General features: G+C 42.7%; 1 protein-coding gene across 1 annotated transcript; it reads left to right on the top strand.

Annotated features, from left to right (window-relative positions):
* Position 1: 1 nt before the first annotated feature.
* GLOD4 (glyoxalase domain containing 4) lies at positions 2 to 19,896 on the top strand. The gene is made up of 9 exons (XM_061143021.1): positions 2 to 157; positions 3,492 to 3,541; positions 4,420 to 4,540; positions 8,503 to 8,647; positions 11,488 to 11,624; positions 12,529 to 12,615; positions 12,847 to 12,960; positions 13,049 to 13,135; positions 19,540 to 19,896. The coding sequence occupies exons 1-9, from the start codon at positions 68 to 70 to the stop codon at positions 19,603 to 19,605; spliced, it is 897 nt and encodes a 298-aa protein (XP_060999004.1). The 5' UTR covers positions 2 to 67; the 3' UTR covers positions 19,606 to 19,896.
* Positions 19,897 to 20,481: the final 585 nt, after the last annotated feature.

Below are 20,481 nucleotides of genomic sequence, written 5' to 3' on the forward strand. Positions count from 1 at the left end.
TAACGCGCCGGCGTCAGCTGTGGTTTGTTCGCCGCTCTGCGCGTGACCGGCGGTAGTGTAGGTGGTCATGGCGAATCGCAGAGCTTTGCACTTCGTGTTCAAAGTGGGAAACCGCTTCGAGACGGCGTGTTTCTATCGCGATGTCCTGGGGATGAAGGTGCAGGCGGGGCGGAGAGGGGCTGGGGCGCGAGGGGGGCGCGAGTGACTGAACCCCACCTGGCCGAGGGAGGAGAAAGGGGTGCGATGTGAATTTCACCGCGAACCCGGGTGTCGGACCTTAGCCGCAGGACTTCCCATTAACTCTGTGGTTTTCAGGTTCAGGAAGCATCACGAATTGCGGCTTGGGTTAGATGGACTTTGAAAGGGGGCTCACACTTACTAGTTGCCGACTATGTGCCCACACAGGTCCTTTCAGTTTAAGCTCTTTCACGAATGTTTATTCCTGTCTTTGCGAAGTTTCCAGTCTGTGGGAAAGATAGTAAATAAAAGGTTACGTAATACTCTTCCAGTAAACAATGACTCTTCTGATTTGGAGCCTTTTGGTTTTAGATACCAGCATAATTTAGAGCTCTACTTCTCTTGGGGCTGGTTTGAATGAATCACTCAGTCTGTCTAGGTGAACGCTCCAGCTCGTCTCAGAAGTGTGAAATCAGAACACCTGGAAGTGGCATCTCCCCAGCTGTGATTCTGCAGAGATCACCTGGGTGGCAAGCACAGGTGCAAGCTGTTGGAAGGCTCCTGCTACGCAGGGACTTTAGATGTTGTCAACTGAAAGAAAAATTAACAACCTAAAAAAAAAAAAAAATTAACAACCTAAGATTTTTTAGTTAATGTTTATTTGGGGACCTTCCTAAGGACTCTAATGTGGAAGACAGCCTCTCGATAGCTCTGAGGAACTGATCTGAAGAGGCAAGGGAGGAGCTAGAAAGTATATGAGTTTTTTGCTTGAAGACGGGGAAGAACCCAAAACCATGTAGGAACATCAAAAGATTACTGCTAAGCACAGAAATAGACAGCTGAAGTTAATGGTTTTAGTGCTTTTCTGTGCGTGGGAAGATGGGTTCTGAGTACCTTGAAATTCTTCCTTAGAAATAAATGCATCTTAAATGTCTAGGACCGGTATCCACCAAAAAAAAAAAAAACAATGTCTAGGACCAGTATCCAAAAGCAAAGAATGCTTCTTGTTATTTTCCCATCCTGAATTCCCCTCAGGGTGTTCTGTTGGTGAGCGACTGGGTTAGCTGAGGGTTTGATCCTTGTTGAAATGGAATTGCAGGCAACATTGTTTACAATGTGCAAGAGGAAGACTTAATATAGAGACACTGCAGAGTACAAAGGGAATTACCTAAAATCATCAGTCATTTAAAGAATATCACCTGTTTCATGGTTCTGTTTTGGGCTTTGGTGACAAAGATGAAAATGACCCTGTTATCTGTTCTCAGTTAAGATCCTGGTTTGAAAAAAAAAAAGATCCTGATTTGGTGGGAATTGTATTTGTACATTGCAGATTGTAATGGAAGTTAAAGGTGGTGATAGAAAACCACAAAACACTCCCTTAAAGTGTTTCCTCATTGATTAAAGGGTGTTGGTAAAGATTAAATGTTATTATATATGTAGTATTTGACATGTGGTTTGTATTATGTGTTAGCTATCATTATTATAAAAGTACCAAGAGGAGAGATTTAACTCTGACCTGGGTCCTCAGGAAATAATTCATCGAGAACTTGTACTTGAGTTGACCCTTAAAGATAGGATTTCCACAGACCTAGATTAGAGGTCTGAACAGCTCATGCACAAGTAAGATATGTTTGGGAAGCATCACTAGTTTTACGTGCCTTTAGCTTAGATTACTTAGTTGAAGTTGAGGAGATGGGATACCAGGACAAATCGGTTGGAATTGCTTCTTATAGTATCTTGAATAATATGCTGAGGAATTTGGCTTTTATGTCATAGTAAATGGGGAGCTCTCTTACATTTTGGAACAGGGCAGTGATGTGATCAGAGCTGTGCTCTAGGGGCTTACTTTTATGGTGGTTTTAAGGAAAGATCAATAAGGGTGATTTCTGATAGTCTGTGAGAAATGGGATGAGAACTTGGACTGGAGCAGTAGCCGTGGGGCTCAAAACGGAAAATGGAAACTAACACATTGAGAGCGTACTGTTAGTAGGTTCTGTGTCAAATGCTCTAATAAATTGTCTATTTTCATAAGATACCAGACTCAGATCCTAATATGTCGTTCTCAGAGTTACACAGCTGAAACCGTTTGATGTCATTTCGGGGTGCCCCAATGAGCTCCTGGTACCCTGGTCCTTTATGTCTCCATGCAGGAAGAATTCAACCAGAGGCAAAGTGATGGAGAAGAAGCAGTTTATTAGAATAGGATGCTTGTGACGTTTACAAGCAGGCGGGCAAGGGATACCATGCCCGAAGAACTCAGTGGGCTACAGTTTTATAATCAAAGGAAAAGTGGGGAGGGAGGGAAGAACTTTTGTGTTTCTTGAGTAGACATCATGCTTCCATCATCAGCTCCTCCTCCAGGTTGGGCAGGGGGGTTTTCTTGTCTCTGTGTGGTCAAACTAGGTCCACAAATTATTATTTCTTATGTGTGCAGAGAGCGAGTCCTAGGGATCTTTAACTTACTGAGCTTACTGGGCAGAATGCGGATCTCGTCCCACCATGGTTTTATTGTTTGGGGGCACATCTCGTGCTTCTGTGGCATGGTTTTGTTACTAAGCAAGCCTGCCTGGTTTTGTGGTTATGCAAACCTGCTTTCTTGAGTAATCATTTACAGGGATCTCCCATATTTTTTCTACCTACAGTCCCCTAGTGAGATTCACTATTAAATCAACTACTTTGTCCCTTTACTCTGTCCCTATCACAATTAAGTGAAGGCCACGCTTTTTTTTAACTGCATATTACCACTTCCTGATGTCAGTAGATTTCACAACTTTGCTTGGTTGCCTGACCCTTGCTATCAAGCTATTCTTTTCTTTTTTTTTTGGCTGTGCTGGGTCTTCATTGCTGCATGGGCTTTTCGCTAGTTGTAGCGAATGGGGACTTCTCTTGTTGCGGCACAGGGGCTCCTCATGTCGCAGAGCACGGACTGTAGGGTGCATGGGCTTCAGTAGTTGCAATACATGGACTCAGTAGTTGCAGCTCCCGGGTTCTAGAGCACAGGCTCAGTAGTTAGGGCCCAAGGGCTTAATTGCTCAGCAACATGTGGGATCTTTCTGCATCAGGAATCAAAACTATACCTCCTGCACTGCGGGCGGATTCTTTACCACTGAGCCACCAGGGACGCCCAGTACCAAGCCATGCTCTCTCACCTCATCTGCTAGCGTGGGAAAGATATCCAGCTCATCATCTTCTGTTCATCTTAAACGTAAAAGCCTGCAAGTGATAATGTCTGTGTTTTGACATTTTAGTTTGTGCTAAATATGCTGTGTGCAGTACAAGGAAAACTTTGCCATTTATTCTAATTCCCTTACCAGATTCTTCGGCATGAGGAATTTGAGGACGGCTGCAAAGCTGCCTGTAATGGGTATGACACCTTGTTTCTTAATATCTCCTTAAGCTCTGAATACCCTGTGGAGAAGAGAAAGCAGTTTCTCAAAGCAGGTAGAAGGCAGCAGAGGAAATTAAGGAGCCAATAAAAAACAGAAATAAGACTTTAGGGAGGCAGCTTCAGGGTCACAAAGAAATGTGTTCTGTGGATGAAGCAATGTCTTATCAGGTATCTCTTAATTAAGCTCAGTAGTCATGGCCTGAAATTCCAAGGCCTGATGGGAGTTGCATACTTGCTGCTGCTGCTAAGTCGCTTCAGTCATGTCTGACTCTTTGCGATCCCATAGAAGGCAGCCCACCAGGCTCCCCCGTCCCTGGGATTCTCCAGGCAAGAATACTGGAGTGAGTTGCCATTTCCTTCTCCAGTGCATGAAAGTGAAAAGTGAAAGTGAAGTCGCTCAGTCGTGTCCAACTCTTAGCGACCCCATGGACTGCAGCCTACCAGGCTCCTCCATCCATGGGATTTTCCAGGCAAGAGTGCTGGAGTGGGGTGCCATTGCCTTCTCCCACATGCTTGTTGACAAATACGCAAAACATAAGTTAAGGTCAGGTGGGAAAACTGTCCCTATAGGATACAGCTCCCTGCTTTCTAGGAAAGGTAAACGAATCTTTCCTTCAAGTAAGTGCCAGACAGATGGTCCTGGGAGCCTTCGTTGACGGGGCTCCTGAGCACTGTCCACAGCTGCCCTTAGCACTGGCTAAGGCGGCCACATCCTTACTGGTACTTGGAGGACCAGAGGGGACTGCCCACTTCTTGTTCCAATAGCTCTCTGAGGGCGGCCTAAAGCAGATTTTTATCTGTAATCACTGGGTTGTTGGTTTTTTGTTTTTTTTTTTTTCTTTTCACTTTTCTAGGCCTTACGATGGGAAGTGGAGTAAAACAATGGTGGGGTATGGACCTGAGGGTGATCACTTTGTCACAGAACTGACTTACAATTATGGCATTGGCAGCTACCAGCTTGGCAATGACTTCCTGGTAAGTACCGTTTTGTTCTAGCCGGTTTTTTGGCTTTATGTTTTAGAGGTCACTGAGACAGCTGTAGATAATGATGACTAAGTGAATTGATGACTTTGGGCGTGGTTTAGTAATCAGTCCCATGATTTCTATTTAAAAAAGAACTAAACTGGGGCGGTGTGTGGAGGGAGGCTCAGCAGGTCTGTGTGTACAGTCAGCTGATTCATGTTGTACAGCAGAAACTTAACACAGTGTGGGGAAGCAGTTATATTCCAATTTAAAAAATAATGGTAATAAATAAAAATATATTGAATATTTAAAAAATAAAAAAAGAACAAAACAAAAAACCTGCTTGGGCACCTTGTCTCCGAGCTTCAGGATGAAACGTGTTCTCCCAGCCTTTAAAAATCAAGTTCGAGATGTAGAGACAGCTTTGAAGGAGACAGGACTCCCCTTCGGGAATAGCTGAACCGTGAGAGGTGGAGGGGCCAGAGTCATTGGTTCATCAGGTTCTCAGCACCATCCAGAGAAACGTGTTCTCTCTAGTGGACAGTTGTGATTGCTTTAGGCGATTACACAGCCACAGAAAAATCTGACAAGGTTTTAAGGATAAAAAAGTGGCATTGCATACACTGTATTCATTCATTCAAGAGCTCAGGTTATTGTGCATCTATTATAGTAACAGTATTGAAACCATTGGGTGTCACTCACGGGGCTCTGAAGAGCTCTGGTGCCGTAGTCTTTTATGACTCGGCACAGAAAAGAATTCAGCTCCAGCTAAAGTGATAGATAAGAAGCAATTATTACAACAGGATGCTCGTGAGGCTTACCAGTGGGCAGGCTAGAGATGCCACGTCCCAAGAACTTAGTGGGCTACAGTTTTATAATCAAAGGAAAAGTGTGGAAGGAGAGAACTTCTTTGTCTTTCTTGAATAGACATCATGCTTCCATCATCAGCTCCTCCTCTAGGTTGGGCAGGGGAGTTTTCTTATCCCTACATGGTCAAGCTAGGTCCACAAATAACTGGGTTTTTTTTGTATGCAGAGATCTTGTCCTAGGGATCATTAACTGACTGAGTGCGCTGGTCAGAATGTGGGTCTCATGCCACCATTGTTTTATTCTTTGAGGGTTTGTCCCACACTTCTGTTGCATGGTTTTGTTACTAAGCAAGCCCTGCCTGGGTTTGTGGTTAAGCACACCTGCTTCCTTGAGTAATCATTAGCTTACAGGAGTCTCCCATATTTTTTTCTCCTTACAGTCCCCTAGTGGGATTCACTGTTTAATCACCTACTTTGTCCCTTTAGTCTGTCCCTATCTGTATCTACCACTTGCTAATCAGTTACTGTGAGATACAGTGTCCCTGGGCCCAAATACACAGCAGAAGTGGAGTAATTCATTCTTACTCAGAATCTGCCCAGGAAATCTACCTCATGTTATTTTGGTCATTTGCTCTCATTATTCCTGTTAACTCAGTAATTAACTCATTGACACATTAAAATAAAGGTAACTAGATGGAAGTTCGTACGAGGGTCCGATATCTACAAAAGTGTTTTGTAAATGGAAAGGATGGCTCAGACTTAATATATTTCTGTTTCTCTTTCTCACTCTCTGTGCCACTAATTTATTCATCTAATAGATATTTCTTGTGACTTGCTCTATGGCATACCCCTTGTTAGATCCTGGGGATACAGTAGAGAGGGGAGCATGTTCCCTGGCCTAAGGAGCTCCCCGTCTGATGGGGGAAGCAAGTAAAGAGACAACAGGAATACAGTGTGACAAGTCTCAGATAGGGTAGGAACAGGGGGATGTGGGAACACACAGGAGGAATCTCCAGCCTGTTCTCCGATGGGTGAGAGTTCAGGGAAGGCTTCCCGGAGGAGACATCCGCACCAGGTGGGGGAGCCAGAACAGGAAGGTGAGATGGCTGTCCTGCACCCGTGCACAGGCCTGGAGCTGAGGGGGAGCCTGGCGCTCAGAGAACTGTGAGTCACGCAGTCTGGCTGGAGAGCAGTGTGTGGAGGAGAGAGAGGGTAGAGTTGAGGCTGGAGGAGTGCCCTGGGGCTGCATCACATCAGGACATCTAGATGTCCTTCTAGAAGCACAGTGGAGCCATTTTTAAGCAGGAGAGTGACACAGAATTTGCAGTATCCAAGAATCCCTGGCTAGAGCAGGAGGCTGGGTTGGCAGGGAGCAAGACTGAAAGTGAGGCAGCCAGCCCAAAGGTTATCCAGTGACAGCAGGGAGAGTGGATGGATTTGCGAGATGTCAGAGACTGCAGTCATAAGATTTGGTGATTCAGTGTATATGAGGGGCTCTGTGTTTCTCCTTATCTTTCTATTCTTTATGCTCCAAATTTAAATCAGGCAGAGAAAAAAGGAAAACCAACTTGGTGCCATGAACCAAGGAGAGGGGGCCCAAAGCCTGACAGACAATAAATAATAAACTTGAATGAATGAATAAATAAATAATCTAATATAATTTTAAAGATGATCATTACAATGGGCAAAGAACAAAGGAGAGAAAAGGAGCTTGGGGGTAGGTGCAAATGATCAGTTTCAAGTAGGGTGTTGAGAGTAGCTTTCTGTGAGAAGGTGACATTTGAACAAAGGCTTGAAGAGGATAAGAGTTAGCCATGTGGGTATCTCAGGGAAGAGCATTTCAGCTAGAAAACAGCCAGTGCAAAAGCCCTCAAACAGCGCCTGGCGTGTTTGAGAAAATGCGGAGAGGACGGGGGAGAGAGGGAGGAGATGGGCTCAGAAACAACCTGGGTCAGGGGCTCGGCCACTCTGGTGACTCAGTGGTAAAGAGGCCCCTGGCAGTGCAGAAGATGCGGTTTCGATCCCTGGCCCAGGAAGATCCCGCATGCCTTGGAGCAACTAAGCCCGTATGCCACAGATGTTGAGCTTGCACCCTAGAGCCTGGGAGCTGCAACTACCAAGCCCACGTACTGCAACTACTGATGCCTGCCCACCCTAGAGCCTGTGCTTTGCAACAAGAGAAGCCACCGCAATGAGGAGTCCTCACACCACAACTAGGGAAGAGCCCCTGCTTGCCACAGCTAGAGGAAAACTCTCATGGCAACAAAGACCCAACACAGCCAAAAATAAAAAATGACCTGGGTCAGATCGTCTTGGCCTTTTTAGGCCATCGTCAGCCATCCCAGGGTGAAATGAAGAGCCATCAAGGGTTCTAAGCAGAAGAATGACAACATGGGGTTGCCGTCTTGAGGACAAACATTAGGGTGGGTTTCAGAATGTTTACTCCAGTCACAGAGTGGCTGATGGATTAACAAGACTGAAGGCAGAGGCTGATCTACCATCCAAGCTAAAAACGAGGCCAGATATATTGGAAAGCATAGTGTACATTCTTAGGTATTTTGATTACACTTAAATAAAGGATGCCTTGATAGTTGGTTTATATTTTTTGGTTTCAAAAGTAAAAATAAAAACAAAAAAGTTTAAATAGGTAGCTGGCAAGCCACAGGTAAGATAAAGATTTCTCTGACCAGATCTTGAAAATGAGGGGGGATTTTCACTGTTAGTGAAAGTGAAAGTCACTCAGTCGTGTCCAACTCTTTGCGACCCCATGGAATTCACAGTCCATGGAATTCTCCAGGCTAGGATGCTGGAGTGGGTAGCCTTTCCCATCTCCAGAATGTCTTCCCAACCCAGGGATCGAACACCAGTCTTCGGCATTGCAGGTGGGTTGTTTCCCAGCTGAGCCACAAGGGAAGCCCAATTTTTGTTATTGATGGATCTAATTTCTCTTGTGTTTGAATATCTGGCCTACCATCCACAAAGCTTGGAATCTTTGTGGGAGAAAAATGTCCAAGACTTACTTCAAAATTAGTAGCAGAAAATTTTGAATGCCACTTAAATCTTAGATGTTTGCCATAAAGGCAGTGGGGTTTTAATTCCTAATCTTCTAAAGAAGATCTGTTGTGATTATGCTCTTGAATGATTATGTTCTGTCGTTTGTCATAGGGTATCACGGTGGCTTCCAGCCAAGCTATCAGCAACGCTAGGAAGCTGAAGTGGCCGCTCAATGAAATGGGAGACGGTGTGTTTGAAACCAAAGCCCCCGGAGGATATAAGTTCTATTTGCAGAACTGCAGTCCACCTCAGTCAGGTAATTATATCTGGACTGACAAAAGCCCTCTGTCTAAAGGCATCTGGTGGAAGGAGAGAGGGAGCTTGACTTCCTTCTCCTGTGGAGTGTCTGTGTTGATATAACTTGTCTTTCCCAAGCTATTGTTGTTACTTGTCCTCTAAGAAATTATATGCTCATGTCAAAACTTCAGTGCATCCCTATCGGTGTTCTGGAGTGGTTCGGTTCTACTGGTAACGTGTCGATGTAGGATACTTTCAGCTGCAAATATCAGAAAACCCACCTCTAGGTTGAATGGTTAAAAAAAAATGTCTTAGTTCATAGAGCTGGTGTTGTCGCGGTCGGAGAGACTGCAGGGTTTGTTATTCAGCAGCTCAGCAATGGCATCAAAAACCCAATCTTCTCTCTCTCCATCCTCTTGTCCTCAGGGGTCCGCTTCTCCCCCTCACGGTGGTAGGGTGACTGCCAGTAGCATTTGGGGCTACCCGCCCGCACACTCTCATTGGTAGGAGAAAGAGAAGCTGACTTCCTGTGGCTCATCTTTAAAAGCACAGCAAAACTTTCCTAGGATCTTCTAGCAAACTTCCTGGTCAGGGTTGATTCACATACCCTGCTCCTGAACCAGTCATATGCAGGCAAAAGAAGCAGATTTATCCTTAGACCAGTTAGTCGTCTCCCCTGGCTGAGGACAATTTCCCAGATTACAGTGCTGGTTCTCAGTGAGTCTGGGTGAATGAGGTGAGGAGCCCACCATGCTGACCCCTACAGTGAGCAGGAGAGAAACTGCGCTGCATTTCAAGTACCTCAGAGGCATCCTTATGCATCTTACGTGTATTGCTGAAAATTCTGCTACCTGCTTTGCCAAGAAAGAACCAAGAAAAGGAAAAGAAAAAAATGCTGGTGAATAGCATTTTCTTTTAACCAAGAAAAGGAAAAGAAAAAAATGCTGGTGAATAGCAGGGGCACTTGTGCCAGCCGTTCTCTCCGTGAGCACAAGCCTCTAAGTGGAGACCTCCTCTTCCCCCACGCTGGTCTGTCGCAGGTCCCAGATGCCCCTCATACTGAGCCTGATGGTTGTGAGTAATGTTACATGCTTTTCATCCAGAGCTCAGAAGAAGAAAGAGCAATGGTTCCAGTGTGGGAGGTTAGACTGGTGCGGTGGGACTTACTGGGAGATGGATTTGGGAACTTCCGGGTGATGTGAGGGATTTCCATGACTATTTTTATTGATAGGTGATTGGTGCTTGAAATACTAACTTTGATACCTAACTCCTGCCATGAATTTCACTGTACACTTTTTCCGTAGTTTTCACGATACTTCAGTGCGTAAAATAATGGTGGGCCCCAGAGGCCTGAGATGTTTTTGTTCTTTGCAATGATAACACCTTGGGAGCCTTAATTTCTGGTTGGTAGTAGAGTCAGATCTCTCAGTCTAAGTGGTGTCCATCCTTTGAATGAATCACTCCTGTGTAGTCACACCCACTGCAACTGTTCCTGTCCCTGCATCCCTTCAGGGTGTGAATCAGTTGGAATTTGTTGATTTCTCAATGAATGGGGAAAACTTAAATCTGCCAGGGAGAGGTTCCTGTGACAGACATCTTGCTTTAGTCATGGTATTGCTAGTCTAGCCAACAGGGCTAAGGCAGTGAAAATTGAAGAAAACTACATTGAGTTTACCATAGTGAGATACAGACCTGGAACAGCTCTTCCAGAAGTCACTTTACAAAATAGAAGTTTCCAGTAATATTGTGTTTTAATATGACTTTTATTCTTTTTTACAAAAATACAGATTTTTTTTCTCCCTAGAGAGACAGGCAGAAGAAAACAGATAACCACTGTTAACATTTTAGAGTATATCCTTCCAACTTTTTAATCCAAAGACCTAAATATATAATCGGATACATACGGGGTTCCATTGTGTGACATCATAGGAAGAGAAACGGTTGTCTGTTGTTAGAAATTCACTTTGTTCCTGGTGTCTCGTCATGAGCAACTCTGTGATGAGTGTCTTTGATGAAAGCCCATCACACATCCACAGTTATTTCCTTAATTGCCAAAAACAGGATTGTTCTCTCAAAAGCAGGGGACATACTTTAGACACATTCTGTCAAAATTGTTGCCCAGAAATATTACTAATTTACACTCTGCCATTATGGTTTTTCCCATTGCACTGTAAGAGTTAACTCTGTGAACTTTTTAAAATCATTTGCCGATTAGATAACAAAATGTTTTATTTGAATTCTAACTTTGTGAGGTTAAGTGTGCTTTTTTATGTTCTCCTTTTGTGGACTGCTGCTTCGTGCCTCTTGCTTATTTTTTTAGGATGGGCATCTTTTTCCTGTTGATGTTGAAAGGTGACTTAAATATTAAGGACTTCTTGCTCATTTTTGTTATTAAAAAAAAAGTGTTTCCTACTTTGTAGTTTAATCTTCAATTTTGATTGTAATTCTTGTTTTGGTTGTTGTGTACAAGTTTTCCATTTTGTATGATTAACCTAGCACATTTTCTTCTTCATGGTTTTTCTATCTTTGATGTCAGATTAAAAAAAAGATCTTTCGCCATCCCAAAATTGTTTAAATAATCACCTGTTTTGAGTATTTTCATGGTTTCATTCTTTCAATTTAACCCTTTAACCCATCAGGAATGTATTTTGCTATCTAGTTTAAAGGTGTCGCTTCTTTCCACCGTTAAAAAACCAGTTATCTTAATACCTTTTATTTAACAATGTGCCCTTTCATACTGACCTCAAATCCCTTTCTTATCATAAACTGAATTCTTATATATACCTGAGCCTGTTTGGGTGCTTTGGTTCCATTCCTTTGCACTGCCCTGTCCATTCCTGCTGTTTTGTTACCTTTCAGATCCTGTATTAAAAGTAACTCTAGCAGTGTCCGATCTTGAGAAATCTTTGAACTACTGGTCTAACCTACTGGGAATGAAAATTTATGAAAAAGACGAGAAGGAGCAGAGGGCTTTGCTGGGCTATGCTGATAACCAGGTGAGCAGTCCTGGAAAGAAAGAATCTGTTACTTTAGGTTTGACTTATAAATGAGGTTAACGTGAAGGTTATTCACATGGTTTCTTCATAGTAATTCAGTGTTTAGAACAGAAAGGAGAAAATAAAAACTTCCGGGAAACTCACTACCCAGATATTACCTTTATTTATATTTGGAGATACATCCTTTCAGGAGTGGATTTGCTGAGTCAGAGGAGATGTAGGCAAGACTTAATGCAATGATGATAATCTATTTTCCTCTTTAAAAAGAAAAAAATTTGAGCATGATTTAGTCCTTGTGGTTTGACCCAGCAAGTCTACTAAGAATTTATTTCAGAGACGTACTCATCCTACACGTGCACAAAGGAGTGTGTACAAGTTTATCTGCTGCAGCATTATTTGTAATAGCAAGATATAACCTAGGGAATTCCCTGGTGGTCCACTAGTTAGGACTCCACGCTTTCACTGCTGAGGGCCTAGGTGCAGTTTCTGATAGGGGAACTAAAGCCTACAAGTGGCCCAGTGTAAACAAAAAAAAAAAGAAAAGAAATAGCCTAAATGCTCTATGGATTCAGTAGTTGAGTGATTTATGGTTCATGCATAGAATGGACTACTAAAGCAGCCATCAAAAAAATTAGTCTTTATGTGCTGAGATGGCAACGTTGATTGGAGAAAAACATGGGAAAGAATAATATGTAAATTATGTTACCATTTGTATGAAAAAAAAAAATAAAGGATATATGCCTATGCTGTGAAGGATACACAGGAAACTGCTGATTGGTTGCCACTGGGGTGACAGGAGGGAGACTTAGAATTTACCTTATTCCTTTGTCCTGGTTTGAATTTTTTTTTTTTTAATCACGTGACCTGTTCTGAAAAATAAACCCACTTTCTCATGTCTTTTCAGTGTAAGCTGGAGCTGCAGGCCATCCCAGGGAAAGTTGATCATGCAACAGGTTTTGGACGCATTGCCTTTTCTTGCCCTCAGGAAGAGGTAATGTTTGGTACCAGCTCTTCTGTTGAAACTCTGTGACTAGTGACTTCTAAGAGCTAGGAACCCTGGCCCTCCCTGCTCCAGGTTCATGCTGGTTGTGGCTTTGGTATGAAGGTCAGCAGTTGTCTCGAGAGCAGCTGAGATAAAAGAAATCAAACAGGGCTGCCGGGGACCACGGCCCCAGCGTGGTGTAGCACCCCGTGCTCACTGTGCCTTTTTGTTTTCCTCAAGTTGTCAGACTTAGAAGACTTGATGAAAAGGGAAAACCAGAAGATTCTGACTCCCCTGGTGAGTCTGGACACTCCAGGGAAGGCGACCGTGCAAGTGATCATTTTGGCCGACCCCGTAAGTATCACCCAGGAAGGGGACAGGCTCCCCCATAGTTTTCTTCTGAGGTGTCTCTCTGCCAAATTTGTTTTCTCTCTTGGTGTAGGACGGACATGAAATTTGCTTTGTGGGGGATGAAGCATTTCGAGAACTCTCAAAGGTGGATCCAGAGGGAAACAAATTATTGGATGACGTGAGTCTCATTTCTAAATTCCTATCCCCTTTGGCCGAAGGGGATAATGTGTATGGAGATGGGCCAGTTCTTACTTTCAGAACCCTGTCCTTTTGCTGTTGGGGTGACTTGAGCCAGAGACTTGTGTTGACTTCATGACTACCTATGTGACTCTTGGCGGGGTGCAGCATCTGTGCCTTCCCTCCCCTCCGGCTGCCTTGAGGAAACCGCTGCTGCTAAATACATCATTGTTCTGCCCAGAGACCGGAAGTGCCCGACCGCCATCCGTTCTCACTATCTTAGCCCTTTGGTCGTATCTTTTCCATTCTACAGCATCATCCTCTTCCTTCCTGGCGAATTATTCTCACCAGCGTACAAACTAACTCCAGTATCTTGAAAACCTCTTTGTGTTCACTCCGTATCCATTCTCCAGGTTCCTTCTAAAAGTCTCCCTGCACGCCATTTGTACTTCTTTGTGTATGTATGTGTTTACTGTCTAATTTTGTCGGGATAGTGATTGATGGAGTAAGTCATCCCTTTTTAATGAGGAACACAGAAACTAGTTGTTTGCAGGTGATGAGAAGGGTGGAGTGAGGGACAGCAGAAGAAACTTCATTGTAGTTGTTTTCTGAGGCAAAAGAGATATTTTGCTTTCAGAATATCAGAAGGAAAAAGGAGAAAGTACATCAGATTGTGCCTCACAGTGAAGAGGCTCCTGAGGAGGGGAGTGAGGGCTACCACTCCAGATGAAGCTGTGTGACCTGGGGAATCTCAGCACAGATTCCCAGCATTTCTGAACCCAGATTTCCTGCCTGCAAAATGGAGGAGACAGTCACAGATTTCTTTCACCATGAATGCTATGATCTCACAGTTCTTTTTTTTTTATTGAAGTAGAGTTGATTCATAATGTTGTGTTAATTTCTTCTGTACCATTTCTACTACTTACCTTCCATTCACATTTCACTCTGTCCCGCACTGGCTCCTATCACGTGGTGAAACGCTCTCGTTGACGTCATCAGTGACCTCCCTCTTGCCAAATCCAGTGACTGCTTTTCATCCTCATCAGACATGATCTTCTAGCAGCCTGCAAAGCCATTGTGTAGTGTCGTACCCCAGCTTCCAGCTCATACCTTATAGGTTGTCGGCGCTCAGTGAATACATTGCTGCTCCTGAAAGGAGTGAATCTCCCAGTCCTGGTTTCGTCACTTAGTACTGTGTGACTGACCTTACGAAATTTACTTCAAGTCTCTAAACTGCAGTTTTCTTATACAGAAATGTGAGGAAATAAGGTTATCCGCCTCCCAGGATTGTTCTGTGGTTTATAGTGCTTGGCAAACTGCTGACATAATAACGGACACTCAGTTGAGGTTCATCAAAGCCAGAAATGTACAGAAGCTTTAGTGTTTCTAAATATTACTGTGAAGGAAAAATAGAATCTCAGGCAACCTCTCAGTTGGCAGATTGGCTAGACTGTTCTTGCTCTTTTCATCACTGACCAACTTTCTCTTCTCTCTTCTCGCTTGATGGTGGAGATCCTGCCGTCTTCCTGTCTCTGTTTGTCTGACGGCTTCCCCTCAGCCACAGGCACCTTTTTCTGTGACTGATCCTGAAGTGATGTTGCCCACGGTCCCACTCTGCCTGTCTTTTTCTCTCCGTGTACTTTCTTTCTCTTCTCTGAGAAGTTACCTGCTCCTCTGGTTATCTCTGCTCTGAGTTTCAACCATCATCTGTTCTAGACTTCTTAATTTCTAGTTCCCACTCCCCCCTAAGCTCTAATCAGGCATTTTTGATTGTAGTTACTGAGGTAAAATATACATTGAATTTAAGTGTACAGAAATTTGGTGTTCACGTTGATAAATTTTGACACTTTCATAAACTCAAATTCACTACTCAGAATATAGAGCATTTTCATGATTGATTATAGGAAGTTCTCTTATGCCCGTTTTTAGCTTCCAACTCCTCCTCCCAACAGCAACTACTTTTCTGATTTCTGTCATACTGGCTTTGTCTATCCTTGGACTTCATATAAATGGAATGGCTTCTTTCAGTAATATTTTTGAGATTCCTCCATGTAATTGCACATTCCAGAGGTTTTTTTTTTTTTTTCCTTTTGCTGAGTGGTATTCAGTTTTGTGAATGTAGTACTCTGCTTATCCATTCTTCCAGTGGTGGACATTGGAATTTTTTTCCAGATTTTTATCTATTATAAGGAAGACTGCTATGAACAGTCTCATGTTAACTCTTTTGGTGGACGTATGTTTCATTTCTGTTGCATAAATGCCCAGGAGGGGAATTGCTTTCACTTTCTAAGAAGCTGCCAAACAGTTGTCCAAAGTGATTGAATATTTTAAACTATTGGTCATGTATGTATAGAAGAGTTCCAGCTGTTCTAAATCCTCTCCAACATTTGTGTGTTGTCTTTTTGTCCATTTCTTGCCATAATTTTATTTTTAATGTTCAGTCACTAAGTCCTCTGTCCTCCACCATCTCCTGGAATTTGCTCATATTTGTCTCCATTGAGTTGGTAATGGTATGATAAAAAATTCCAAATATACACAAAAGAGAATAACAAATCCCTATGTGATTATCACCGATCAACTCTGCCATAATTTTTCATCATTCCTTTCCACCCCACTTTTTTTTTTTGGCAGTGGAGATGTTTGTTGGAGAATTTTAAGGCAAATTTCAGATGCCATGTAATTTCAACCCTAAATACTTAAGTGTTTTACACATTTTAAGATAATTTAAAAAGTAAAAGTTAAGGAAATTTCTTATATACCACAGCGACATCATCACACTTAAAAAATCAACAATGTGGGACTTACCTGGTGGTCCAGTGGTTAAGACTCCATACTTCTGATACAGGGTGCATGGCTTTGATCCTTGGTCCAGGAACTAAGATCCCCCATGCCACATGGCTTGGCCAAAAAAAATCAACAATATATCCTTTAATGTTACCTAAAATCCAGTTCTTATTAAATTCTCCCTGACCATCTAAAAATGGTTCTATATATTAGTTTGTCCCATGTATTTTGTTTGTTTCTTTACTGCCCTGTGTATTTTTTAAATTGGCTTTAATATGGTTGGAATATATCAATATGAATAACTTACCTGATCCATTGAGTTTCATGAAAAACTAACCAGAAGACACACCAATGATCTGTTTTACATTTTAGCCATTCTCTAACATCTAAATATGAATTTATTTTCACTCTGTGTGTCTTTGCTTATATTATTTTATTCTCCTAGAATATCCCTTTTCTCATTTGAATATTTGCATGTTTTTCAAAGCCCATTTAAATCCACATTTTAAAAAACTTTGACTCTTTCTTATTGATGTGTTGGACTTCTGGATACCAGTCATTTGTTAGATAATCTGTAAAGATGAGTACTTTTCCCATTCAGTGGTTTGCCTATTTATTTTCTTAACCTTTTGAAGAGAAGACATTTCTTTCAGTCCAGTTTATCAACTCTTCCTTTTATGCCTGGTGGTTTTTGTGTCATACTAGTGTTACAGCCAAAGAACCTCTTAACCTGGACAAACTATGAACATTACAACTCCACATGCCTATAACTTACTTTGTCTTACTTTGGATCCATTCTTCGTTAATATTATAGGAAAACAAAAGTTACTGTTTATTAAGCATCTCCTATATTGACACGTTCTTAAGTGCCTTACCTATATTCTGTAACTCTTACCATAATTTGCAAGGTGGATAGCATTCCCCTTTCAGATAAGGAAACTGAGTCTCAAAAGAATAAGTCACTCAATATTATACATTCCACAAGTTAGCAGGGCAGGGGCCCAAAGAGAAGTCTTTCAGGTTTCAAAGGCAGTTCTTTTTTTCTCTTCTGTACTCTGCTTCCTCCCTTGGTAGTACTTATATCTGTTATCACAGTTGTTTAAGCTAGAATCCTCAGAGCCAGTTTTTCTTTTAACATTTAATATGCTTTTTTTTTTTTTTTAAAGTATTTATTTATTTATTTGGGGGCGTGGACTCTAATTGGTGGTGTGTGGGCTTCAGTAGTTGTGGTGCACAGGCTTAGTTGCCCTGGGGTGTGTGGGATCTTGGTTCCCTGGCCAGGGATTGAACCTGTGTCCCCTGCATTGCAAGGCAGATTCTTAACCACCGGACCACTAGGGAAGTCCCTGATATGCTTTTTATTTTAGAATACTTTTAGATTTACACACAGAGCCATTTCTGAATATTGTTGCTCCTCACCCCTTACACTCTCTGAGCAACAAGTCACCAAGAGCTGAGAGTTCTCCCTCGGAAATCCTCTGTCTGCTTCTCTTGAAAAGGTTCTCATTTTCACCTCCAAATACTGCACACACCTCCTCCCAGCTGCTAGTCACTCTCTGATGCCAGCAGTAGGCTTTCTAAAGCATAAACCCAGTAATTAAAAAACAACCGTTAAATCTTCCAATGGCCGTTTATTGCCTCCAAGAGACGTTCACATCTCTGGCAGAGCACGCGACACGTCTGGCCACAGTGTGCTGTCTCTCTCCCCCAGCTCACCCCCTTTCAGTCCCACTGAACTGTTTCCATTAACCAAGGTAGATCTCCGTGCCTCCGCCCAAGGGTGGTTTTCCTTTCTCCCCTCCCCGCTTACTCCACTCATCCTTCAAAATGCAGAAGCTTTCTTGGGTTTTTCACACCGATTTGTTGTTTCTCTCTACTTTCACTGGCTGCTAGAAGACAGAAACGTCTCTGTCTTTGGGAAGTGGGGAGGTTTTGGCCTTCTTTGGTGTCGTTTTGATTTTTAAATACATTTTATTTTCACCAATGTATTTTTAAAATGCATTTAAAACTCAGAAATACACAAAACAGATAAGACCTTTTATTTTCATCAAGGGCTTCCCAGGTGGCTCAGTAGTAAAGAATCTGCCTGCCATTGTAGGAGATGCAGGTTCAGTCCCTGAGTTGGGAAGATCCCCTGGAAGAGGACATGTCAGCCCACTCCAGTATTCTTGCCTGGAGAATCCCACGGACAGAGGAGCCTGGTGGACTGCAGTCCATGGGGTCACAAAGAGTCAGACATGACTTAGCGACTGAGCGTGTATTTTCATTGAAATAAAAAATCAGTACTAAGATTCTCTATAAATGCAGTGATGCCATCTCTGAGTCCCACTGCCCATGGCAGCCACTCTCAGCTTCACTGTTTCTTCCTTTTCAGTTGCAGACATCTTTTGACTTCCTGCTGAAATAGATGGATGATTTTACACTAGTTCTCCAACCAGTTAGTTACTCCTTTCCAGTTGGTCTGATAGCACGTTTTTGTGGTTCTATTATACACCAGGACACACACACACGCAGACACATCTGCCTGCAAAACAGTTGTTTCCATATCTGAATCCTCAACTGTTTCATGTGCTCCTCAAAGTGTCAGACTTTATCTGCTGCCACACCTAAACCCAGCATAATACCTGCCTCATAATGAAAACTGGCATTTTTAAAGGTACAGTTGTCACTTAGTATCCACAGGGGTCGGTTCCAGGACCCACTGAGAATACCAGAATCCTAGGATGCTTAAGTCCCATAGTCAGCCCTCCATATCTGCAGAAACAGAACCTGTGGAAACAGAGGCCTAACTGATTCAGTCCTTGAATGTATTTCCCTACCAAACAGCTTATTAGCATACACTTGGTTATATTGGACCCAGCGTTTTAGGAGACTTCTGTTGTAAACCCTGCTCCTGCCAACTCCCCTGCCTCCTCCTAAGACCTCAGCCCCATGGACTAATACGATAAAAGGACTCTGGTGGAACCAAAGCATACTGTTTCTTAACAAAGCTTTTTTTAGGTAAGCGGCCCCAAATGAAATAGTACCAACATCAGTGAAATAGGAAGGAAGTGTGGGAAAAGGAAACTTTTCAAGCTCATTACTAAAATGTCAGAATAACTTTTCACATTGGTCTCATGATTAGACTGAGTCTCCTGGGCACTAAAGATTCTTGAGAGGGGGGGCTTCCCTGCTAGTCCAGTGCCTGACTCCGTGCTTCCACTGCAGGGAAGCATGAGTTTGATCTCGGGGCGGGGGGGAGCGGGGGGGGGCGGGGGGGGGACTAAGAGCCCAGTGCTGTGTGGCCCAGTCAAATAAAAATAAAGATGTTCTTGGGAGCCCACTGAGATGCTAGGAGTGCCAACACTTTCTGTCCCAAAGAGCCCACATCCTGGCCTTGCTCTCCAGCCAGCCATCGGCCACGCTTCCTGGCTGCAGGCTCTGCCCATTACTCTGCAAAATGAGAACTGACAAGCAATTGCTCGATCCCCAGCAGCAACATCTGTCAGAGAAAACACAAGACTCTACTGAATGAGCATCTTTTAACTATTAATTTCTTGATTGTGGGCAGTGAGGTACGAAATAGATTGTAAGTTTTATTTTCTGGATTGAGACTAAATAATTCCAATTTCGTCTCCACAGGCCATTGCAGGAGATAAAAGTGATGAATGGTTTGCTGCACAAAAGAAACCCAAGGCTACAGGTTAACGGAAGGCATCACATGCAACAAGCATCGGTGATCTTGCCCAGCTCCTGTGAGGCCTGCCGTGTGCCTTACATGGTGAATGCTCTCGCAATGTGGGGGTTTCCTGTACAGGCACAGAGGCTGGGGTGGCGACGACGCATGTATTTTAATCTTTAAAAGCTCTGATATATTTTAGAAAATCCTGTCATCATCAGTTCATTTAAAGAACTCTTGCTGTCATCTGTGCTGTCACTGCAAGGGTACATTCTGTATGTAACTCTTATTAGTAATAAATTCTTCTCCAGGCTGCGACAGCTGTATGGAACATGACCTTTGATTGAGGGTTGAGAGAATTTTGATAAGCATGTAGGTTTAATGAGAACAACTAAATCTAGATAAGTCCAAATCAGTTACTTATAGCAGGAGTCCTTCCAGGACCTGGAGACAGTATGCTGTTCTAATGTCTTACTCTGGCAGGCCTTGACATATAAAAACTTTTAAAGAAATTTCATGCCTTGAACCAAAAGGTTTGGTTAACATTCTGATATTCCTTGCTTTAAATTTTTTAGTCAGAAAAAAATAGAAGGGTGTAATGTTGCTACATGCCTGGCTCTGTGTTATATTCTCTCTGTCTCTCTCTATATATATATATATATGTATGTATATATGTGTGTGTGTGTGTATTTTTGCTTTTAATCCTCTTAAGAGACCATGTTAGATTTCTTAGAGATGGATTAGATGATTTCTTCAGTACGAAAAACTTAAAATATTTTCTTATTATTTTCTTTTTGATTCTGCAGAACAAATCACTTTTTATCACTGGAAACAAGTTGGGCATTTTTATTATGAAATGTTTTTTGGAAATTATGCTTCTGAAATCAAGCTGTTACAACCAATTT

The sequence above is a fragment of the Dama dama genome, chromosome 5, assembly GCF_033118175.1.
Source record: "Dama dama isolate Ldn47 chromosome 5, ASM3311817v1, whole genome shotgun sequence".
Lineage (NCBI taxonomy): Eukaryota > Metazoa > Chordata > Mammalia > Artiodactyla > Cervidae > Dama > Dama dama.